The 24,404-nt window shown below is 31.8% G+C and overlaps 1 protein-coding gene and 2 long non-coding RNA genes across 4 annotated transcripts in view; 1 reads left to right on the top strand and 2 right to left on the bottom strand.

Moving 5' to 3' along the window:
- The window catches only part of LOC134256915 (putative ferric-chelate reductase 1 homolog), a 35,086-nt gene extending 18,606 nt beyond the window's left edge, over positions 1 to 16,480 (top strand). Inside the window, exon 12 of the mRNA XM_062739592.1 lies at positions 16,299 to 16,480. Within this exon, the coding sequence (XP_062595576.1) occupies positions 16,299 to 16,394 (96 nt within the window). The 3' untranslated portion in view covers positions 16,395 to 16,480. The remainder of the gene's footprint in view (positions 1 to 16,298) is intronic.
- Positions 1,953 to 5,319, bottom strand: LOC134256911 (uncharacterized). The gene is made up of 3 exons (XR_009989814.1): positions 5,160 to 5,319; positions 2,232 to 2,296; positions 1,953 to 2,139 (listed from the first exon to the last, which is right to left on the bottom strand). It is a non-coding gene; the product is annotated as an uncharacterized LOC134256911 (long non-coding RNA).
- On the bottom strand, positions 8,204 to 22,087 carry LOC134256917 (uncharacterized). 2 transcript variants are annotated; one of them, XR_009989818.1, is made up of 3 exons: positions 8,952 to 9,027; positions 8,718 to 8,861; positions 8,204 to 8,615 (listed from the first exon to the last, which is right to left on the bottom strand). It is a non-coding gene; the product is annotated as an uncharacterized LOC134256917 (long non-coding RNA). The 2 variants fall into 2 exon arrangements; XR_009989819.1 differs by lacking the exons at positions 8,718 to 8,861; positions 8,952 to 9,027 and adding an exon at positions 21,951 to 22,087.
- Positions 22,088 to 24,404: the final 2,317 nt, after the last annotated feature.

The following is a 24,404-nucleotide window of genomic DNA, read 5'->3' as shown; positions in this document are numbered from 1 at the left end:
ACTTACCTCGTCATTGGTCATTTGCAAAATTATTTTGTTGAAACAGATTCTGATTGCACACATAAGTACTCTGAAATTGACATCAAGAAAATGCTTGAGTTTCTGATTGACAACATCTATGTGGTTTTTGGAGATCAAGTATTCCAACAATCTATTGGAATTCCCATGGGTACAAATTGCGCTCCGTTATTAGCAGACTTATTTTTATAGTCATATGAAGCAGAATTTATGCAAAATCTTATGCGTGAAAAGAAGAAACACTTGCTGTGGCCTTCAACTCGACATTTAGATATATCAACGACGTATTGTCAATTAATAAATCTTTTGCGTGAAAAGAAGAAAACACTTGCTGTGGCCTTCAACTCGGCATTTAGATATATCAACAACGTATTGTCAATTAATAATGGTAATTTCCATTCCTACGTCGATACGATCCTGGTGAGCTTGAAATAAAAGATACCACAGAGTCCGACACTTCTGTTTCATACTTGGATATTTTACTTGAAAAAGACACTAATGGTAATCTAACAACCAAGCTATATGATAAACGTGATGACTTGAACTTCCCTTACTTATGCAGCAATATACCTTCATCACCTGCATACGGAGTATATATATCTCAGTTGATTCGATATGCAAGAGCATGCTCTACGTATGAACAATTTCTAAAACGAGCTAAATTATTGACAAGCAAGTTGACGAAACAAGAATATCAGCAGTCTCGTTTAACGTCATCATTTCGTAAGTTCTATGGTCGATACAATGACCTTGTCAGCAAATGCAGTTGATCATTGAGTCAAATGCTGACTGACGTTTCAGGGGCGTAGCTTGACCTAAAGTTCTAGTGAGGCAAAACTTTTGTGGCCGGGGGTCTGGGGGCCGCCTTAGGCCCCCAGCACGTCCAGGGCGGAGCCCGGGTAGGGGGTTCAGGGGGGGCGAAGCCCCCCGACGGAAATTGAATTTGGGGTTTTTAGAATATAAAAATTATACTGTTCTGGACAGAAATTTCGTGATTTTTCCGAATTATGACATTCAGCATTCATATGATTCTACATGTATACATACTGTATTTCAAAGTATTTAATAGTGTAAATAAAAATGTATATTCAAACTTCTAACACATTTTCGAAAAAAAGTGTATTTTATTTTTTTTACTTATTTTTTTAAATATACCGGTATATTTAAATATAATTGAATTTGGATTAATAGGGAAAGATAATATTTAATTATTCACTAGTTTACCGGGATTTGTGAAATACTTGACGCCGATTCCAGATTTTATTCCGATTTGATTCTCCCTTTTCCATAGAAAGGTTGTTAACTTTGTCTTCTCCTTGCTGTTGTGGTCCATAAATGTTTTTCAAAAAAAAAAAAAAAAACTTTTAGATTTTAGAACTATATATAGAGCCCGATCTCATGAATTTTGACCCAGAACCAGTAAAATAATTTATAGAATTATTTAAATGATAAATAAAAACAATAAGGTTTTAAGAAATTATATACTAAATATTTTCTGCTATATGTATTATTTATTAATGGGAAAGGGAATATTGTTGAAAAATCTAGTGAGGCAGTTGCCTCATTGCCACAATGGAAGCTACGCCCCTGCGTTTTTCATACCAATTGTTAATCCATTATTTATACACTGAATTGACGACGGTCGGCAGGGGACGCTCACTCCTCCATGGCACCTGATCCCACCTCTGATGTTAGGGGGGTCCGTGTTTGCTCTGCTTTTATTTTGTATTGTTTTATGGACTTTGAGATTCAATACTGTTCGTTATTTCCATATTCTTCTTCAGTCGACGAATTGTAGAACATCATACTGGAAATCTGTTGCGTCATTTAACTTGGATATGGATTTGTTCTTTCTAAAGCTTTTTCCGAGACTGGTTTTTAAATATAGAAATTAAAAAAAAATCATTTTGTGAGTTTCATTCTCAATAGAAATACGAAACTATCTAATTACAGAAAAAATATTTAAGCACATTTTACCGGGCAATGTTAAACATTCCCTAGATTTCCTTATTTTACAAATGACACGGTTGCATGTACACTTCCCTGATGAACATCTATATCCATACTCCGGAACATTGCACAGTAAAGTACAATTTTCTCCAAAATATCCCTAGGGACACTCTGTACAAAAGAAAATGAAAAGTAAATAATTTTTCATAAAATGATAAAAAAAATGAGCATCTTTTCAGTATGACAATTCCAACTTTGCTCACGCATGCATTTATTCTCTGTTGAATTCCACATCTCTCCGACACAACAAGGTTTGTAGTTGAAAATTCTGAAACAATTCGAAAATGTCTTTAAGCGATCATTGAATAATTAACAAAATTGTAATTCTGTTAATTTATAATTTGAAAGATCAGCAACAAACAAACAAGATAACTGGTACCATCTTTCGCGAAAGACATTTCTAGCACATCTATTTACTGTCTTAGAAAATACAGATTTACAAAAAAATGTTTTCCATCTCCAATCTATATATTCAGTAAACAAGAAAATATGGTTGAAATACAGTATTGGAAATATACATAAATGTAATCTTTCCAGCGTACATTTTAAGATGTGGTATCAATACAAGACCGGCTAAGCTAAATTTTCTACTTATTTGTCAATGGACCTGCTTCAGAAATCATCCCTCTGATAATACATCAAGAAAATATTGATTTAATGCATGCAGGATCTCAAAGTCCCGATGTAGTAAATCATTAGTGCTTACAGATTAATAAAATTTGAGAAATAAATTCCTTTCATGATTCCTTCAAATTTAGCTTGGTTAGATAAGGTGTTTGGGGGTATGATTTGTAGATAAACAAGATGAAAAATCATATTTTAAAAATGTCATTTACAATGAAAAATTAAGAAAACTGGTTACGAATATGGAAGTTTTTTTCCGTAGCAGACAAAAGTAATATATCCAGATTGCCTACAGTCTCTCAGAAAACGATAGTTTATATGTTCTGGCCTTTTCTATAAAATAATATCAAATTTTATATAGGTATCGGGATTTCTTTTCTAATGATTTCAAATTGAATTCCATGTAAATACCTTTTTTATATTATTCTATTAAAGTCATAAAGTATGGGAGAAGAAAGTTTAATTTGAGATTGCGTCACAATGAATCTTGCACTAAAAAGGTTAATCTAAAGTCATTTACTAGATCTTGACCTTTATTATAAATTGTTAATTTGAATACAATATTGAATAAAAAGCTAGAACTTTCTGTTTCAAATTAATTATCAAAAAAATTATCACCAGCATAATTATTAGTAAATACAATGAGAAACATCTATGCCGGAAGGTTAAGGATGGCTTTGTAGTTATCTGTTAAATCACGTTAGCTGCAAGAATTTTGTTTCAATGACTGAGAAAAAGTATATCTTGTATTATAAAAAATATAACAAAAGAATGTGATTTGGTTGCTTTTTTGTAGATGACTAAAAAGAATTAAAACTGATGATGCAACCATATCTTTTTAGCTCGAGTTGAAAGCTCAAGTGAGCTTTTCTGATGATCGTTGTCCGGCTGTCTAGCTGTCCATCCGTCCGCAAACTTCTCGAATTTTCAACTTCTTCTGTAGAACCACATGGCCATTTTTTTTTTTTTTTACAAAACTTGGTACAAAGCCTCATTGGGAAAAGGAGAATTTTTAAAAATTGTTAAAATTAATGGCCAAGTCTCCTTCCAAGGGGAGATAATCAACAAAATGCAAAAATAGGGTGGGGTCATTAAAAAGTCTTCTCAACACCCACTGCGCCAGAAAAGCTGAAACTTATTTGGAAGCATCCTAGGGTAATGTACATTCTAAATTATTCAAATCATGACCTCTGGGGGTTAGGCGGAGCCACAATAGGGAATTAAAGTTTTATATAGAAATATATAGGAAATACTTTCAAAATCTTTTTCTCAAGAACCACTGGGCCACTCCACTGGGCCAGAAAAGCGGAAACTTATGTGGAAGCATCTTTGGGAAGTGTAGATTCTAAATTGTTCAAATCATGACCCCCCCCCCCCCCCGGGGGGTAGGGCGGGGCCACAATAGGGAATTCAAGTTTTACATAAAAATATATAGTAAAAATCTTTTCCAAAATCTTCTTCTCAAGAACCACTTGACCAGAAAAGCTGAAACTTATTTGGAAGCATCCTAGGGTAGTGTAAACTCTAAATTATTCAAATAATGATCCCGGGGGTAGGGCAGGGCCATAATAGGGAATCCAAGTTTTACATAGGAATATATAGGAAAAAACATTCAGATTCTTCTCCTCAAGAACCATTGGGCCAGAAAAGCTGAAACTTATGTGGAAGCAGCTGAAACTGATGTGGAAGCATCCTTATGTAGTGTAGATTCTAAATTGTTCAAATAATTACTCCGGGGGAAGGGCGGGGCCACAATAGGGAATTCAAGTTTTATATAGAAATATATAGGATAAACTTTCAAAATCTTCTTCTCAAGACCCACTGGGCCAGAAAAGCTGAAACTTAATTATGTGGAAGCATCTTTGGAAAGTGTAGATTTTAAATTGTTTTAATCATGACCCCTGGGGGTGGGGCGGGGCCACAATAGGAAGTCCAAGTTTTACATAGAAAAATAAAGGAAAAACTTTCAAAATCTTCTTCTCAAGACCCACTGGGCCAGAAAAGCTGAAACTTGTGTGGAAGCATCCTTGGATAGTTTAGTTTTTCAATTGTTCAAATCATGATCCCTGGGTGTAGGGCGGGGCACAATAGGGAATAGAAGTTTTATATAGAAATGTATAGAAATTTTTTTAAAATCTTCTTAGGAATTTATGTGGAACCTTCCTGGGGTAGTGTAGATTCTGAATTATTCAAATTTTGACCATTTAGAGTTGTCAAGATCAAGATAGCTATTACAAAGGGGGAAATCTGTTAAATGACAGCGTGGCAAAAGTCACTCAGGTAACCGATGAGGCCCAAGGGCCTCTTGTTTGCATTTGGATAGCCTTGGGGCGGATATGAAAATGTAAAGCTTCCTTCTATGCTCATGCTCTTATGACAAAAGCAATCATAAACACTCTTCTCAGATACCACATAAAACATTATTCGGTGAATATTTTCATTTGAAAATATATGTTTCAAATACTGACTTAAAAATATTGTAGACAATAAGATGAAAAAATACATACCCTTCGCACAGCGCATAGGAAAGTCGATAGTGCCATAAGAAAAGATAAACTGTGCAAAAATACTGCTCCAACTCTAGTTTCATATTGTAAAGGAAGGTACACAATTGCCAGATTAAAACGGTTTCATCTTAGCTACAGCATTTGTGTGTTGTTGAAATATGGAAAACATGGGCATACGGGGTTTGTCTAGCGACAGCGTTACGTATCTTTGAATGCGATGCGCAGATTGATTGGATTACCTTACAGCCAAAAATAGTGGTTGCTTCACAAAACCCTCTGCTCTCTCGTCTGTGTCTCCAAATAAAATCGAGAGAGTCCTCAACTTTTGGACAAAGTACAAAGGACTGATAAGTAGAATACTACAACTTAGTACAAGATCATATATCATTTCTGAGTGCATAAATGCTCTTATTAATTTAACAAATATTGAGGAAATTGTTAAATTTTTCATGCCTTCAATTTCTATTTCATCAGAATTTATGCGTAAACATTCCCAAACAAAAATAATCTAAATCTTTCCAAGCCAAGGGTTTTCAGTTCAGTTTACTCCCCTGGCTTGAAAAAATGGCAAACAAGTGAGATTATATTCTCTTTTATATAGATGTACATAATATACGAGGGTTGATCCAAAAGTATTGTCAGAGCGTCCATATGTTATGTATATGGCGTCATATTATCAAATATATACGAAAGCCCAGAAGGCTCATTCGAGATTCAAGTTTCGAAATACGAGATTCAAAATTCGAAATTCGAGTTTCGAGATTCAAGATCCAGATTAACTAATCAAATACGGGTTCAACATTTGATTACTTCCCTTTATTATGTTTTATCTATCAATAAATCGTTTAATATATTTATAACAAATGAGTCATTTGATAAAATTACAATACAAGAAAGAGTGTTATATATATTAGAAGGAAAGTTAAATAATCATTTGATTTTTGATCAGCAAGATATACTTCAATTAATATTATGACTTCTTAAATATTAAATAGAATACATATATCAGGAATATATATATTTTTGCATTGTCTACTGTATATAAAGGGTTGCTGACATAATAATACAGTTATAAATAGTGCCTAAGGATTAACAAAATCCCCACCCCTACCGGCAACACATGCCAATTTTTCCCGACACTGAAAATGTTACTTTAAAAATTTGAAAGGCAAGGTAGCCTTGATAAATAAAAACCGCGCTCGTTTTCCTAGTAGAGGAAATGCATTAAAATAAAGTATTCAATTACTTATCTTCATCTAAGGCTTTGATTTCTTGAACTAATTAACAATTATATAGATTGCAAATATGAATTAGAATAAATGCAGCATTCATTTTGTCTGATATCAAACAGTAGATTAGTCTAAATTAGCTGCAGAACTATAGCGTTATGGTTTTATATTTTAGTCTCTGACCATAGCGTTATGGTCAAAGACTAAAATATACTCGGTTTTTATTTATCAAGGCTACAAGGATTTTGTTAATCTTTAGTCACTATTTATAACTTTATTATTATGTCAACAATCCATTGTATTCTATTTAATATTTAAGAAGTCATAATATAAATTGAAGTATATCTTGCTGACCAAAAATCAAATGACTATTTAACTTTCTTTCTAATATATATAACACTCTTTCTTGCATTGTAATTTCTTCAAATGACTCATTTGTTATAAATATATTAAACGATTTATTGATATATTAAACATAATAAAGGGGAGTAATCAATGTTAAACCCGCATTTGATTGGTTAATCTGGATTTTGAATCTCGAAACTCGAAATTCGAATCTCGAATTTCGAACCTCGAATCTCGAATGAGCCTTTTGATTGGTTAGTCTGGATCTTGAATCTCGAAACTCGAATTTCGAATCTCGAATTTTGAATCTCGTATTTCGAAACTTGAATCTCGAATGAGCCTTCTGGGCTTTCGTAAATATATTATACCAAAAGATGCACATGTATAAATCTAATAAAATTGAAAATTTCATTTAAGGACCCTCTCTACACCAGTACAAAATGTTTTTGGACTTTGAAAAAATTATATTGAACAAAGGTAAATATAAAGAGCTTATCCTTGTAGTTTTCAATATGTGGTACGTGGCATATACCCCAGAAAAGATGTTCAAACTCAGCTTGGTATCAATGAACATGGTGAACAGAAATCACTGTTATTTACTTCCATGTAGAAATAATCATGAAGCTTGTGTCTCTACATAAAGTATATTTAGGGAAATAATAAAAGAAACATACAAAGACTATTAGATTATAAATTCAAAGATAATTTAAACTGTTTAGAAAAAGTCACTAAAATTAGTAACAGAGTATTTACCCATAGTTTTCAGGTTTTTACTTTTCAATGCAATTTGTTATACATACACTTAATCAAAAGACAAACAAAATTTTAAAAAATACAGATACAATGTTATAGATCATTGCACTTGAACCAAAAGACTTTGAAAGCATGTATTAAATTCTCTACACTTTGTGTCCTTTGCCTTTAATCTAATCGTACAAACAGTGTAAACCATTTTGGCATTTTGTTTGAAAGATCTAAGGATATACTAATCTTTTAATTTATTTATACATTCACGCACGAAGAAATTATGAGTGGAAAAAATGGATGTGCTCGGGAAAAGTATCAGAATGTTAAAGTTTGATAACAAGACTGATTTCAAAGTAACGGAATCAAATGTCAGCTGCTTTTGACCTAAATATTAATAGAATATAGTTACAGTAACTGTTTATTCGCCAAGCGCTCGGTACTTTAAAGTGATAGGTTCGGGATTTTCGAATGAGATTTTAAAAATTGAGCTCCCCTATAACAGTAAGGGATGACACATAAATAGTTACCATTAATGTATGCTTTCAGATCCATGGGAAATTCTGTCAAGTTTACTTTCTTTAAAATAGAAAATGGCAATGGAGAGCGGGAAACAATACAGAAAATACGAAAAATCCAGTGAATTATTCATCATCTGAGGAGGGATGAAATTTGTTATCAAAATGTTCTGGCTTGGGAAGCAAAATTCATGAAATGTGTAAATCGTTTGTCGTTTTCGAAACATCTTTTTTTTAAAAATGAAGACGTCTTTGTAAAGAAAAGCCCGTTTAATTTGATAAATTTTTACTCATTTCTAATTGTGACGACACTGTACATAGGATCAAAACTTTGCTGATCATTTTGTAAATCTCCTTGGCAAAATTTTTTCGAACGACAATGACACACTCACCAATGACAACACACAATAATATCACACCACATATACTTAGTATAATTATATAAGGTATTTTACCCTCCTTATCAAGGCTTGTTTGATTCTTTGATAGAGTTGCATTTATAATGGTTGTTTTTCTGAAGAATATTTCTGTCGACGAATTGTTGAACATCATACTTGAAATATGTTGCGTCTTATAACTTGGATATGGATTTGTTGTTCTTTCTAAAGCTTTTTTCGTGACTGGTTTTTAAAAGTAAAAATTAAAAAAAAATCATTTTGTGAGTTTCATTCTCAATAAAAATACGAAACTCATTACAGGAAAAATATTTAAGCACATTTTACCGGGCAATGTTGAACATTCCCTAGATTTTCATATTTTACAAGTGACACGGTTGCATGTACACTTCCCTGATGAACATCTATATCCATATTCCGGAACATTGCACAGTGAAGTACAATTTTCTCCAAAATATCCCGAGGGACACTCTGTACAAATGAAAATAAAAAGTAAATAATTTTTCATAAAATGATAAAAAATGAGTATTTTTATAGTATGAAAATTCCAACTTTGCTCACGCATGCATTTATTCTCTGTTGAATTCCATATCTCTCCGACACAACAAGGTTTATAGTTGAAAATCCTGAAACAATTCGAAAATGTCTTTAAGCGGTCATTGAATAATTAACAAAATTGTAATTCTGTTGATTTATAATATGAATGATCAACAACAAACAAACAAGATAACTGGTACGATCTTTCACGAAAGACATTTCTAGCACATCTATTTACTGACTTAGAAAATACAGATTTACAAGGAAATGTTTTCCAACTCCAATCTACATATTCAGTAAACAAAAAATATAGTTGAAATACAGTATTGAAAATATACATAAATGTAGTCTTTCCAGCATACATTTTAAGATGAGGTATCAATACAAGACCAGCTTAGCTAAATTTTCTACTCATTTGTCAACGGAGGTGCTTCAGAATTCATCCCTCTGATAATACATCAAGAAAATATTGATTTAATGCATGCAGGATCTTAAGCTTGAACTTTCTGTTTCTTAATAATTATCCCAAAAAAATCATCACCAGTACAATTATTAGTAAATACAATGAGAAACATCTATGCAGGAAGGTTATAGATGGCTTTGTAGTTATCACGTTAGCTGCAAGAAGATTGAGAAAATGTATATCTTTTATTATAAAAAATATAACAAAAGAATGTGATTTGTATGCTTTTTTTGTAGATGACTAAAAAGAATTGAAACTGCAAAGGGAACCATATCCTTTCAGCTCATATGAGCTGAAAGCTCAAGTGAGCTTTTTTGATCACCCATTGTCCGTCTGTCTAACTGTCCGTCCGTCCGTAACCTTTTCGAATTTTCAACTTCTTCTCTAGAACAACTGGGCCATTTTTTTCTCTCCCAAACTTGGTACAATGCATTATTGGGAAAAGGAGAATTTAAATTGTTAAAATAAAGGACCAAGTCTCAAGAAAATACAAAAATCGGGTGGGGTCATTAAAAAGTCTTATTCTCAAGACCCACTGGGCCACAAAAGCTGACACTTATGTGGAGGCATCCTTGGGTAATGTAGATTCCAAATTGTTCAAATCATGACCTCCGGGGGTAGGGCGGAGCCACAATAGGGAATTCAATATTTACATAGGAATATATAGGAAAAAACTTTCAAAATATTCTTCTCTAGAACCACTGGGCCAGAAAAGCTGAAATTTATGCGGAAGCATCTTTGGGTAGTGTAGATTCTAAATTGATCAAATAATGACCCCGGGGGTAGGGCGGGGCCACAATAGGTTTTCCAAGTTTTATATAGAAATATATAGGAAAAACTTTGAAAATCTTCTTCTCAAGAACTTACGTGGAACCTTCCTGGGGGTAGTGTAGATCCTAAATTATTCATATCTTGACCATTTAGGATTGTAAAGGTCAAGATAAGATATTACAAAGGGGGAAATCTATTAAATGACAGCGTGGCCAAAGTTACTCAGGTGAGCAATGTGGCCCATTTGCCTCTTGTTTACTTTTGGACAGCCTTGGGGCGGATATGAAAATGTAAAGCTTTTTGCTATGCTCATCCTCTTATGAGCAATCATTAACACTTTTCTCAGGTACCACATAAAACATTCTTCAGAGAATGTTTTCAATTGTAAAAATATGTTTCAAATACTGATTTAAAAATATTTTAGACAATAAGATGAAAAAATACATACCATTTGCACAGCGCATAGGAAAGTCGAAAGTGCCATAAGAAAAGATACACTGTGCAAAAATAATGCTTCAACTCTAGTTTCATATTGTACAGGAAGGTACACGACTGCGAGATTAAAACGGCTTCATCTTAGCTACAACATTTGTGTGTTGTTGAAACATGGAAAAACATGGGCATACGAGGTATGTCTAGCGACAGCTTTACATATCTTTGAATGTGATGCGCAGATTGATTGGATTACTTTTCAGCCAAAAATGGTGGTTGCTTCAAAAAACCTTCCGCTCTCTCGTCTGTGTCTCCAAATAAAATCGAGAGAGTCCTCAACTTTTGGACAAAGTACAAAGGACTGATAAGTAGAATACTACGACCTAGTACAATATTATAAATCATTTCTGAGTGCATAAATGCTCTCATTACTTTAACAAATATTGAGGAAATTATTAAATTTTTCATGCCTTCAATTTCTATTTCATCAGAATTTATGCGTAAACTTTCGCAAACAAAAATAATCTAAATTTTTCCAAGCCAAGGGTTTTCAGTTCAGTTTACTCCCCTGGCTTGAAAAGATGGCAATCAAGTGAGATTATATTCTATTTTATATACTCGTACATAATATACAAGGGTTGATCCAAAAATAATGTCACAGTGTCCATATCTTTTTTATATAGCGTCATATTATCAAATGTAATGTACCAAAAGATGCACATATATAATTGTAATAGAATTGAAATTTTCATTTAAGGACCCTCTCTACACTAGTACAAAATATTTTTTGGACTTTGACAAAATTATATTGAACAAAGGTAAAAATAGAGAGCTTATCCATGTAGTTTTCAATGTATGGTAGGTGGCATTTACCCCAGAAAAAATGTTCAAACTCAGCATGGTATCAATGAACATGGTGAACAGAAATCACTGTTATTTACTTCCATGTAGAAAATACGAGTACGTGTAAATAACATGTTTAGTTAATCTATCTTGGCTTTTTAAAATGTTAAGAATACTTGAATTGACAACAAATTGAGTAATATACGAGGGTTGTTCGAAAATTATTGAGACATTGTGGATATTTTGCTTTCTAATGAACGTCTTTCGGTGAAAATTTGCATGTACGTTTGACATACACTAAAAATTAATAAAAGCAAAAAATATATTACAAATATTAAATATTTTCTGTACAATGATATATAAATGCTTCAATAGTAGAGGTACCCGGAGCAGTCACGAAATCAGATATTGAAAATATGTAACATCAACGTTCTAACTCTTCGTGGACCTATAATAAGAGCGAAAATTATTCAGTTTATGTGCATAATTTTTCAGCTTTATTTCAAATTCATGTTGTGCAACTTTGTTACAATTTTGATCAGAAATACGGAGATCATAAAAAAATTAAGCGCGGGAGAGAAATCTGCTGAGAACGAAAAAAATGGATTTTGACGTCAAGAGCGGAGCAGCCAGCAAACCTTAAATTTTGTAATATGCTTTGTAAAACACTTTTCCAGACTAAACGACCCGCTAAAACAATAACAACGAGAAAAAATATTGTGATAGGGTTTGTTATTTCATTGGTATATTATACATTTATTGCATGATAGTGAGGGAAATATGAAGACTTATTCAGCCAAGAAAATCATATTCCCCGAGGGCTTCGCCCGAGGGGAATATGATATTTCTTGGCTGAATAAGTCTTCATGTTTCCCGAACATTCATGCAATGAATTGTTTATTATACCGAAACAAGCAAGCCTTTGAAATAAACATAAACTTTCAAATTCGGCACCGCTCTCAAATTCACTTTCATTCTTAACGTAAAGAACTTGTACTATAAAACCCTTTGTTCAACACATTGTCATCAGTTTTGTGACGTCAACCAGGCTATTGTGACGTCTACTACTCTCGGGAGTTTTCGTTCAACGAAAGAGAACTATATTGCGGGAAAATTCACTAGGTGTTCCGAAGAGGTGGAATATGATGAAAAGCGTGCCGACGACGGGAAATATGAAGTTTTACGGCCCGATCACGTGATAACCTAGAACCAATCAGATAACGCGTTGTGTAGAATATTTATAATGAGGTATAATAATACATTTTGTTTTACAATTAGTTTATCCAGAATAAAATCAAAAGCTATGGACGACCATCAGTTATTACGTACGTTATTAATATCTTTACGGTATTGATATCGTTGACCCGCGTTGCATAAATCGGCACTGCATGATTCTAAGTCATCCTTTCCCACAAATGAAAATTTTACATTGGGGTAGCAGTAGCATATATTTAAAAAAAAAATAGTTTAAGAAAAGAGAATTATTTTTGTAATGTTATACATGTAATAACAAAGAAGGAAATATGAAACGCGATCGTTTCACATGAGAAACCATCTCTGGCTGACGTGACGTTAAATGACGTAGCGTTGCTGCTCCGTGTCGATAGAAATATGCATGTTTATCATCTCACCAAAACTTTTCTTATTATCTTGGGAATTAAAAATTTTGCGGAAGTGTTTTATTCGTTCTTTATAAAATGTTGATGAATTTTCATGAAATTATCTCCGTCCTTTATGGAGTAAATGTAATTGTCTCAATATTTTCCGAACAGCCCTCGTACTGTATATTTCTATCACTCTTTAGTGTGCTTGTAAAGAGGCTTCTTAATAATGTTAACTTGACTATTTTATAGATGTTTAAAACAAAAAGCAGAGGGGATGTCGCCGCGTCACATCTAACAGTTTTTACAAAGTGTTTTTAGAATGAAAAAAGAGACACATTTAAATGATTAATCGCCCAATATTTTGATTAAGATAAAATTTACGTCACTTTCTAGTCCTTAGTTGAAAGCTAAATTGACGTCATTAGCACTTTTGATTATAGACATTGTTGTTTTACTCTGATGCATAAAATATAGGAAATGGAAAAAAAAACAACGCCGCAACGAGCTGTTATGCATTTTTGCTTCAAAATGAGGAAATCGCCAGTAGAGACAGTTGCGTTGATTAATCACTCACAGAGAAAAGCATGTAATAAGAAACATGTTTATAGCTGGTTTCAGCAATTTTTGGCGGGTGATTTAATTTAAGCAATTTAATTTACATCATTAATTTGTAGGTTCACTGTGCTTGTATGGTACTTATGTTGGTCCTAACGGTGACGTCTTTTATGATCATTATACTGGATTCAGAGAAATACGAAGATGTAAGCCAAAAGGAACTAAAACTGAATATCAGTCCAGTATCATTGGACACGATAAACATAATCTTCATGTAAAACTGATTGATTTGCTTCAATTTACCATATATTTTTAGCGAATATCTGTTAAATAATAATAATAATAATAATAATCTATTTTGTGATGAATAAATGATTAATTGAAAATTATGAAATATGATTTTTTGATTTCAGAATTTAGAAGCATCAGACAGAAATCAGTTGAATTCTCATCCTATTTTAGGAATTGTAGTCTTGATTTTGACTTGTATCAACGTAAGTAAACAGAAACTGTTTATGAGGAAACATTTTTTTCCAATCAATTTCCAAGGCAAAAAGCAAAAATAAGCATTATGTAAATTACATTGCATTCAGTTGTACGAGGGTCATTCAAAAAGTTCGTAGACTTTTGTCCTAACTTTTTTATTTAACGTCATATCATATCCAAATTTGGTACAAATATTTTAACAATAGGTTCAAATAATTTGAGAAAAAAATTTGGAATGCATCCTCATATTTATTAAAATTACCAAGGATTTAGAACAGCAAAAATGGGGTCACGGAGCACCGTCAAAATTGAGTAATTTTCTAATTTTCAATTTATAGTATTTACAGCTATACCTCTAAAAAATGGAGCTGAAACGAAATAAAATTTATGTGTTTAAATAAAGTATTGCTGTATTAATTAAAATGAAATCAGGTTATGTAATATCTCGTTCCATTTAAAAGATATCAGCTTCTAAATACATATGAACTTGATTAAAAAAGGCAAAAAACCATGACGTTGGAGGACGTCACGGAGCAGCAAGTAGCAATAAAATTAGACTTTACATTCGGAAAACTTTTTCTACAAGCTTAAAAAATCCTTATAAATCAGGACCTGTATGAAAAGAAATCTGTGTATTTGTATTAAGTTGAAAATACAATTTTTGAGTGGTAGCGAGTTTGAATCGGACGATGGATTGTCTGCAAAGAAACAGGTTAAAGTTAAAAATATTGTCAAAAGAGTTAGGAACGTCATTGAACGTGATGTGTGCTTCAATGTTGCAGAAATAATAAAAGTTGCATGGTAAATCAAAGAATTTGAAAACAATAACATTCTAATTCAAGCTATATTTGTACAATTGTTAGCAAACCAGGTGTTAAGTATTGTGAATATGTGTTTCGAATGGAGAAGACGCAACAAACCGTGTTTGAAATAACAAAAATGTGTATACTTTTGACAAACTTTCTCGGCGTTGTTTTTGACGTGACAATATTGGTTAACCGTGCTCCGTGGTAGCAAAACATGTTGCTTTTAATTTTGGCTAACGTGAGTTCTGTTTAATAAAATGGAATGAAACTTTACACTTCGACAAAACAAATGTTTATGTTTACGAAAATGTGTTGATCTATAATCTTGTAATAATCATATGACGATGAGAAGCATTGTCTACGTATTTTTTGAATGACCCTCGTAAGTTACCACTTTTATTTAGAACAATAAGGCAAAAAAGTGTAATCAGAGAAATACTAAATTTAGATTAGGGAATACTGAGTATAGCTTGTGAAATCTGATGTTTTCTTTAGCCAGTCATTTCGTTCTTTTTCTATTTTGTATTCAGCCTATCGTGTTGAATTTTATTTCACATGTATTCCTGTTACAGCCAATCATGTCTTTTTTTCGGTGTTCCCCCGACGATGACAGACGAAAATACTTCAACTGGGCTCATTTTATTGTCGGTGTTTCTGCCCATATTTTAGCAGGTAATATTTCTAATAAAACTTTTCAGAATTTTGAGATTCTTATCATTTTTACATGTAAATTTATAGCTCAATAAAGTAAGTAAATAGAGATAAATAGGATTATATGGACTCGGGCAGTTTTTGTAGAATAAAACTAATTTAATAAAATTTTGCATTCATTTCAGTGATTAACATAATTTTTGGTCTGCAATTGACAAAAGCTGGAGTAAAGATAGGAGCAACATACGTAATGTATGTGTATATTGCTGTATTTGTACTATTCGAAGTTATGTTTGAAATTCTGAAGATGAGGGAACGTACTCAAACTGCAGGTAATATCTCTCTCTTTCTCTCTCTCTCTGTATGTGTTTGAAGGGTTTAAATAAAAAAACCTACTGAAAAGAATATTTTTTTGTATAAATATTTTTATAACCGTGCATAATTTGAAATTTAATTTAATATTTTTTAAATAGATGCTAAGAATACAATAAGCATGACAAACATGGATCACAATGGAAAGTCTGAAAAGCAGAGCGCAAATAGCAAGGTATCTTTATGTGATAAAAGGTCTTTAATGACTGAAAATTTTAAGACACTCTAGTCAATTGCTACATTGTCAGTTCCATAAGTATATAAACAGTGGCTTCAATATTTAACTAATGCAGATTTGATGGTAAAAGATTTTTTGAAACTTTGTCAAACATGATTTATTTTAAAACTTCACGAAAGATTTCATTAACTCTTTTTATTCTTTTATCAGTTTTCTAGGATGAGGATTTTTCTTCTTATTGCTCACTTGGTGTCCATCGGAGTATTGTCATTGACTGTCATAGTCTATATATTACTGGACTTATGAAGAGAATAAAATGAAATTATGAAAAAAGTTAAAAGGATAGATTAAAAATCATTGGAACAAAGTTAAGGAGTGGTAATTTTTTTTCTGTGAACAACATTTTACTTATTAGATACAGTTTCTACTTTCAAAAGTACAAACTACACACATACATGTATATGCATGTAAAAATGTCAATTAGTATATCATAACCGGAATCTAGTAATCATTACATCTAGTCCATTATCCATTGATCAATGAAAATTCATTTAAGTACTGCTTAAGTGAAAATTAGAATAACAGTCGGATAAATTTCAACTTAACCTGTATGTTTCTTCCCAATTGCATGATAAATTTATGCTATGGTAGATCTGTATTATAAGGTATTATCACAAAATATATTAATTGTATGTATAAGATTGTGTAATTTATAATGTATGTTTTAGCAAGATTTGCGTTTTGGCTATTTTTATGTGTATGAATATAATTTTTGATTATTGAAATAAAATAAATTTTACAAACAGATATGAGTTAAACCCCGAGGTTGTCGAATCTTTTACTTTTAATTAGGGCATGCATGTATATATATTCCATTTATAGACGTCCTTTAATGACGTCATGGTGGAGTGCTTCTTATAGCCTGACTCATTGGCCTCAATACAATGAATAAAAAAGTAAATATTTCATCCGTAACTTTCTGTTTTAAATTTACACGACCAAATGCGACCATTTCGAATAATGATCTAAATACTACCTTAAGATACCCTTGCACACAATATTAAATACTACGTCGGCATTATTTTCAAGATTTGTATGTCATAACTGTCTTATTTTTCGATTTCATGACGATGGTCAATCGATTAGCTCGCGTGATAATTAAATTATAATAAAATTATCACGCAAGCCAATCGATTGAAAAATCAGACAGTTATTCCTTATATTTTCATGTTCTTGATTCCGCCAATCCACGTGATGCAAGTCCCGCTTCTGTCTCTATTTGTCTCGCCCTGCACGTGATTTTTTTTAACCGTGCTTATCGATGAACTAAATAAAGTACATTAACTATTTGTAATTTTATCTCAGACAAAGGCATTGTAAATGTAAATATCTAAGGATCAATTGGCCTATAAGAAACTGAAGAGGAAGGAAAACCTATATAAGATAATATGAAGAATTTCATTTGCCGAATATTATAAAATTATAAAAACTGGTCAAAGTTCTGGGTAATTGTGTACTAAAATCAGTTTTCAAAATGATAGATATTTAACCAACTGAACTCTATATTTTGTTCTAATTTATGTAAAAATTTAACTTAAAGGGTCTGACAAGGGTTTTCATTGCGTGATAATTCGGGCATCATAGTAAGATCATAGTAAGATGAAGCATATTTAATGTTTCAAAGCAACTTTTTTCACTTAATTAATAAATTAAACAAAATTAAGAAATTGTAGGTTTAAAATGTAATTACCTTTTTATACAACTGATTTTAGGACCGATTTTGAGACTAATAGGTAGGTTGACGTCGTTATAGTTTGTTAACTGACGGTATGATAAACTGAAGCTCTTTAAAAAAGGAGTTTAAAATGTTATGAAAGAAAAGATAATAAACATATGCTCTTGAAATTTGAAACATAGTAATATGAGAATCTCTCCATTATTTTATTGTTTTCATATAAATCCTTTGTACCCGTCATATTTTGTAGTACTCTATAAAAACTGGAAAATTCTTTAATTTTTGGCATTTTGAGATGCCCCTTCTGGTAACAAGATGGTAGAATATTGTGTTTCTTACATATAATGTACAATAAAGTATTACTCATCATATAATATAGTATGAACAAATAGTCCATTTTAGTATTTGAATGATTTGCTTTAAGGTACTCCGATCCTCATGTTCTGAAAAGAAAGCATTGACTAATTAAAATGCTCACAAAAATGTCCCTGAATTTTCAAAGTAATGTGTTTTTACCCATAATTATTCTTCAAACTTGATCTTTCAAATTAATCATATCATATACAGAAAATTAGTAAATCTCAAATATATTTTCAGAAATTGCGAATAAAAACACCTGCTATGCATTTTCCAATTCAAATTTGATCAATTAACACATTTTAAAAATAAAAAAAATCATAGGTATCCAGGCTTTTAAAGAAATTCCGCAATTCACATACATGCATTTGTATTCTATTTTCTAATATTTACTTCGATCATTTTACAATGCAAAGTGTATAAAGATTCTAATTTCATATCATGTTATTGTCCCCCGCTTTCGCGAAAGCGAGGGGACATTAAATCTCATTCGTCTGTCCGTCAGTCTGTCAGTCTGTCCGTCTGTCAGTCCGTCACAAAAACTTTAACCTTGCCCATAACTTTTGATTTAGCTGAGCTCATATTTCACAGGTATATTCCTTGTGACAAGAACTTTCTTTGGGTACCAAGTAATTGACTTTCTGACCTTGACCTTGGAGTTTGACCCACTTTTATACAAAAAATCCTAACTTTTCCTTTGGGCATATCTTTTGAATGGCAGAAACTAGGACTTTCATATTTCACATATATATTCTTTGTGGCAAGACCTTTCATTGGATACTAACAACTTTGACCTTTTGACCTTGCCCATGGAGATTTCTGTACTTATAAAAAACTTTAACCTTGACCATAACTTCTGAACGTTAAGTGCTAGGGCTTTCATACTTCACGTATGTAATCCTTGTAAGAAGTCCTTTCATTAGATACCATGAACTTTTACCCTTTGACCTTGACCTTTGAGTAAGTATTTTTTTCATGAACTTTGACCTTGGTCACAACTTTTGAACTGCCAATGCTAGGGCTTTCATTTTTCACATATGTATTCTCTGTGGCAAGACCTTTCTTTGGGTACCACCAATTTTGACATATTGACCTTGACCTTGGAGTTTGACCCCTTTTTACACAAAAATTCCAAACTCTTACTTTGGCCATAACTTTTCAATGGTAGATACTTGGACTTTCATATTTCACAAATATATTCTTTGTGATAAGACCTTTCATTGGATACCAACGACATTGACCTTTTTACCTTGGAAATTTTTCGTACTTATAAAAAACTTTAGCCTTGGCCATAACTTTTGAATGGTAAGGGCTAGGTTTTCATACTTTACATACGTAATGCTTCTGAGAAGATCTTTCATTGAATACCAAAATCTTTGACCCTTTGACCTTGACCTTGGAGTTCAGTGATGATTTCTAAATAAATGACATATGATAGGATGTTCATATTACGCACAATATGTCATAAAAAATGACATCTCACCCACAAAGACACCGAAAGCGGGGGACCACAATTCCTTGAATTTGCTTGTTTAACATTGGTATCTATGGTTAGATTGAACATCAATTTTTTGATACATGTAATTTTCAAATGCTTTTACGGGGTGAGAATTTCGATTTTTAATTAGACATTGATGAGAACTTCAAAGAACCTTGAAGCACATTAGGAGGTATATAATGAAAATTGTTGCATGAAAAGATTTAATTTTCAAGGCTTCTTTCGAGACTTTTTAAATTGAATTATAAATCAAAGAATCGTCCTTCCTGGCTGAGGATCGGAGTCCCTTAAAGTGCTAATAATTGTCACTTTCCTATATAATCCTAAAGTAAATGTGCCTGTATTTTGTGACGGTCCCTTATGGATACCTGGCCGGTAGATATCCCCTAAACTTGGCATGTACACTGAAGTTAATGTAAGCTATATATGGTATAAAAATGAAGAGATTTGTTATTGTAGTTTTCACACAATAAAACCTTAGGCGGCCCCCTCAAGTAAATTTTATAGTGTAAATTAGATATATGTAGAATCATCTTATTCAAAAATTTATTATTGCGTCCTTTCCCCTCAACTCATCTACATCTTTATTATGGATTTTGAAACGCATAATACCATGTTTATATAATCAAACAAAAGATTTTGTAAGTTGAATTGTCTGAAACATTTTGTCTCTCTTCATCCAAGTTAATATGAAACTCGAATTCTGAAGAGAATAAGATTAATAGATACATTGTAATTGTTATTACCAATAAGTTGTGATCTGTTTTAATCTAGACGAGTAAATATTGAAACATTATTGTTCAAAATCAAAATTCATTTCCGTATTTTCTCTAAAGCATTAAGAATTATCAGGAAAACTAATTTTCCCTCCCCGTTCTTAACTAAAACTAAAATTATAACTATGTTTATTTTTAATTTCCTAGTATCCATGAAGCTTGTGTCTCTACATAAAGTATATTTAGGGAAATAATTAAAGAAATATACAAAGACATTCAGATTATAAATTCACAGATAATTTAAACTGTTTAGAAAAAGTCACTGACAATAGTAACAGACTATTTACCCATACTAGTATTCAGGTTTTTACTTTTCAATGCAATTTGTTATACATACATTTCATCAAAAGACAAACAAAATTAAAAAAAAATACAGATACAGTGTTATAGATCATTGCACTTTAACCAAGACTTTGAGAGCATGTATTAAATTCTCTAAACTTTGTGTTCTTTGCCTTTAATCTAATCGTACAAAGAGTGTAAAACAACTTTGCCATTTTGTTTGAAAGATCTAAGGATATAATAATATTTTTATTATACATTCATGCACAAAGCAATTATGAGTAGAAAAAATGGATGTACTCGGGAAAAGTATCAGAATGTTAAAATTTGATAACAAGACTGATTTCAAAGTAACGGAATCATATCTTAGCCGCTATTGGCCTAAATATCAAAAGAAGAAAGTGACTGTTCTTTCGCCAAGAACTCGGTACTTTGACGTGATAGTTTCGGTATTTTTGAATGAGATTTGAAAAAATTGAGCTCCCATATAATGGTAGGCGATGACACGTAAATAATTATCATTAATGTATGCTTTCAGCTCTATGGGAAATTGTGTCGAGTTTACTGTCATAAAAATAGAAAATAGCGATGGAGAAAATACAAAAAAGCAAGTGAATTATTCATCATCTGAGGAGGGATGGAATTCGTACTGAAAATTATCTGGTTTGGGAAGCAAAATTCATCAACTATGTAATTTTTTTGTCGTTTTCGAAACATTTTTTTTTTAAAAATCAAGACGTCTTAAAAAGAAAAGCCCGTTTAATTTGATAATTTTTATTCATTTCTAATTGTGATGACACTGTAAAAAGGCTCAGAAATCTGCTGACCGTTTTCTAAATCTCCTTGGTAAATCTTTTTACGAACGACAATGACACACTCACCAATGACAACACACAATAATATTACACCACATATACTTAGTATAATTATATAAGGTATTTTACCCTCCTTATCAAGGCTTGTTTGATTCTTTGATAGACTTGCATTTATAATGGTTGATTTTCTGAAGAATATTTCTGTCGACGAATTGTAGAACATCATACTTGAAATCTGTTCCGTCATATAACTTGGATATGGATATGTTGTTCTTTTTAACGCTTTTTTCTTGACTGGTTTTTAAAATAGAAATTAAAAAAATCATTTGGTAAGATTCATTCTTAGTAAAAATACGAAAATATCTCATTACAGAAAAAACATATTTAAGTACACATTACCGGCCAATGTTAAACATTCCCCAGATTTTCTTATGTTACAAGTGATACGGTTGCATGTACACTTCCCTGATAAACATCTATATCCATATTCCGGAACGTTGCACAGTGAAGTACAATTTTCTCCTAAATATCCCAAGGGACACTCTAAACAAATGAAAATAAAAAGGAAATAATTTTTCATTAAATGATTAAAAAAAAATAAGCATTTTTACAGTATAAAAATTCCAACTTTGCTTACGCATGCATTTGTCCTCTGTTGAATTCCACATCTCTCCGACACAACAAGGTTTGTGGTTGAAAATCCTGAAACAATTCGAAATTGTCTTAAAGCGATCATTGAATAATTAACAAAATTGTAATTCTGTTAATTTAGAATATGAACAATCAACAACAAACAAACAAGATAACTGGAACCATCTTTCACGAGAGACATTTCTAGCACGACAGTTTACTAACTTATAGAAAATACAGATTACAAGAAAATATTTTCCAACTCCAATCTTTATATTCAGTAAACAAGAAAATATGGCTGAAATACAGTTTTGGAAATATACATTACTGTAGTCTCTACAGCGTACATTTCAAGATGAGGTATCAATACAAGACCAGCTAAGCTAAATTTTCTACTCATTTGTCAACGGACCTGCTTCAGAATTCATCCCTCTGATAAAACATCAAGAAAATGTTGATCTAATGCAAGCAGGATCTTTAGGTCACGATCTAGTAAAATACGGGTGCCTACAGATTGATAAAATTTGAGAAATAAATTCCTTGCATGATTGGTTTAAATTTAGCTCGGTCAAATAAGGTGTTTTGGGGCATCATTTGTAGATAAACAAGATGAAAAAAATCACATTTTGAAAATGTCATGATCATTTACAATGAAAATTTAAGAAAATTTAAGTTATGAATATGAAAGTTTTTTTTCATATCAGACAAAAGAAATATATATATCCAGATTGCCTACAGTCTCCCAGAAAACGATAGTTTATATGTTCTTGGCCTTCTATAAAATAATATTAAATTTTATATAGGTATTACTTTTTAAATGATTTGATATTGAATTCCATGAAAATACCTTTTTTATATTATTCTTATAAAGCCATAGAAAACGACAAAAGAAAGTTTATTTTGAGATGGCGTCAAAATGGATCTAGCACAAATGTTGATCTTGACCTTTAACATGAATTGTTAATTTGAATACAATATTGAATAAGCTAGAACTTTCTGTTTCTCAATAATTATCAAAAAAAAAAAAAATTACCACCAGCACAATTATTAGTAATTACAATGAGAAACATCTATGCAGGTAGGTTAAGGATGGCTTTGTAGTTATCTGGGAACATCACGTTAGCTGCAAGAATTTCGTTTCAATGATTGAGAAAATGTATATCTTGTATTACAGAAAATACAACAAAAGAATGTGATTTGGTTACTTTTTTGTAGATGACTAAAAAGAATTAAAACTGATAAGGGAACCATATCTTTTAGCTCACCTGAGCTGAAAGCTCAATTTCTATGCTCATGCTCTTATGACAAAAGAAATTATTAACACTCTTCTCAGGTACCAAATCAAACATTCGTGAGAGAATGTTTTCAATTGTAAAAATATAATTCAAATACTGATTTAAAAATATTGTAGACAATAAGATGAAAAGATACATACCCTTTGCACAGCGCATAAGAAAGTCGATAGTGCCATAAGAAAAGAAACAATGTGCAAAAATAATGCTTCAACTCTAGTTTCATAATGTAAAGGAAGGTACACAATTGCCAGATTAAAACGGTTTCATCTTAGCAACAGCATTTGTGTGTTGTTGAAACATGGAAAAACATGGGCATACGGGGTTTGTCTAGTGACAGCTTTACATATCTTTGAATGCGATGCGCAGATTAATTGGATTAATTTTTCAGCCAAAAACATAGTTTGTTTCAGAAAACCTTCCGCTCTCTCGTCTGTGTCTCCAAATAAAATCAAGAGAGTCCTCAACTTTTGGACAAAGTACAAAGGACTGATAAGTAGAATACTACGACCTAGTATAATATTATATTACTTTAACAAATATTGAGGAAATTATAAAATTTTTCATGCCTTCAATTTCTATTTCATCAGAATTTATACGTAAACATTCCCAAACAAAATTAATCTAAATCTTTCCAAACCAAGGGTTTTCAGTTCAGTTTACTCCTCTGGCTTGAAAAGATGGCAAACAAGTGAGATTATATTCTCTTTTATATACATGTACATAATACATGAGGGTTGATCCAAAAGTAATGTCACAGTGTCCGTATCTTTTTTATATGGCGTCATATTATCAAATATAATATACCAAAAGATAAACATATATAATTCTAATAAAATTTAAATTTTCATTTAAGGACCCTCTGTACACTACTACAAAATGTTTTTGGACTTTGCAAAATTATATTGAACAAAGGTAAAAATAGAGAGCT

The sequence above is a fragment of the Saccostrea cucullata genome, unplaced genomic scaffold, assembly GCF_032062105.1.
Source record: "Saccostrea cucullata isolate Sc308-1 unplaced genomic scaffold, CSIRO_AGI_Scuc_v1 ctg804, whole genome shotgun sequence".
In the NCBI taxonomy this organism is placed as follows: Eukaryota; Metazoa; Mollusca; class Bivalvia; order Ostreida; family Ostreidae; genus Saccostrea; species Saccostrea cuccullata.
This window is presented reverse-complemented; position numbering and strand designations above follow the sequence as displayed.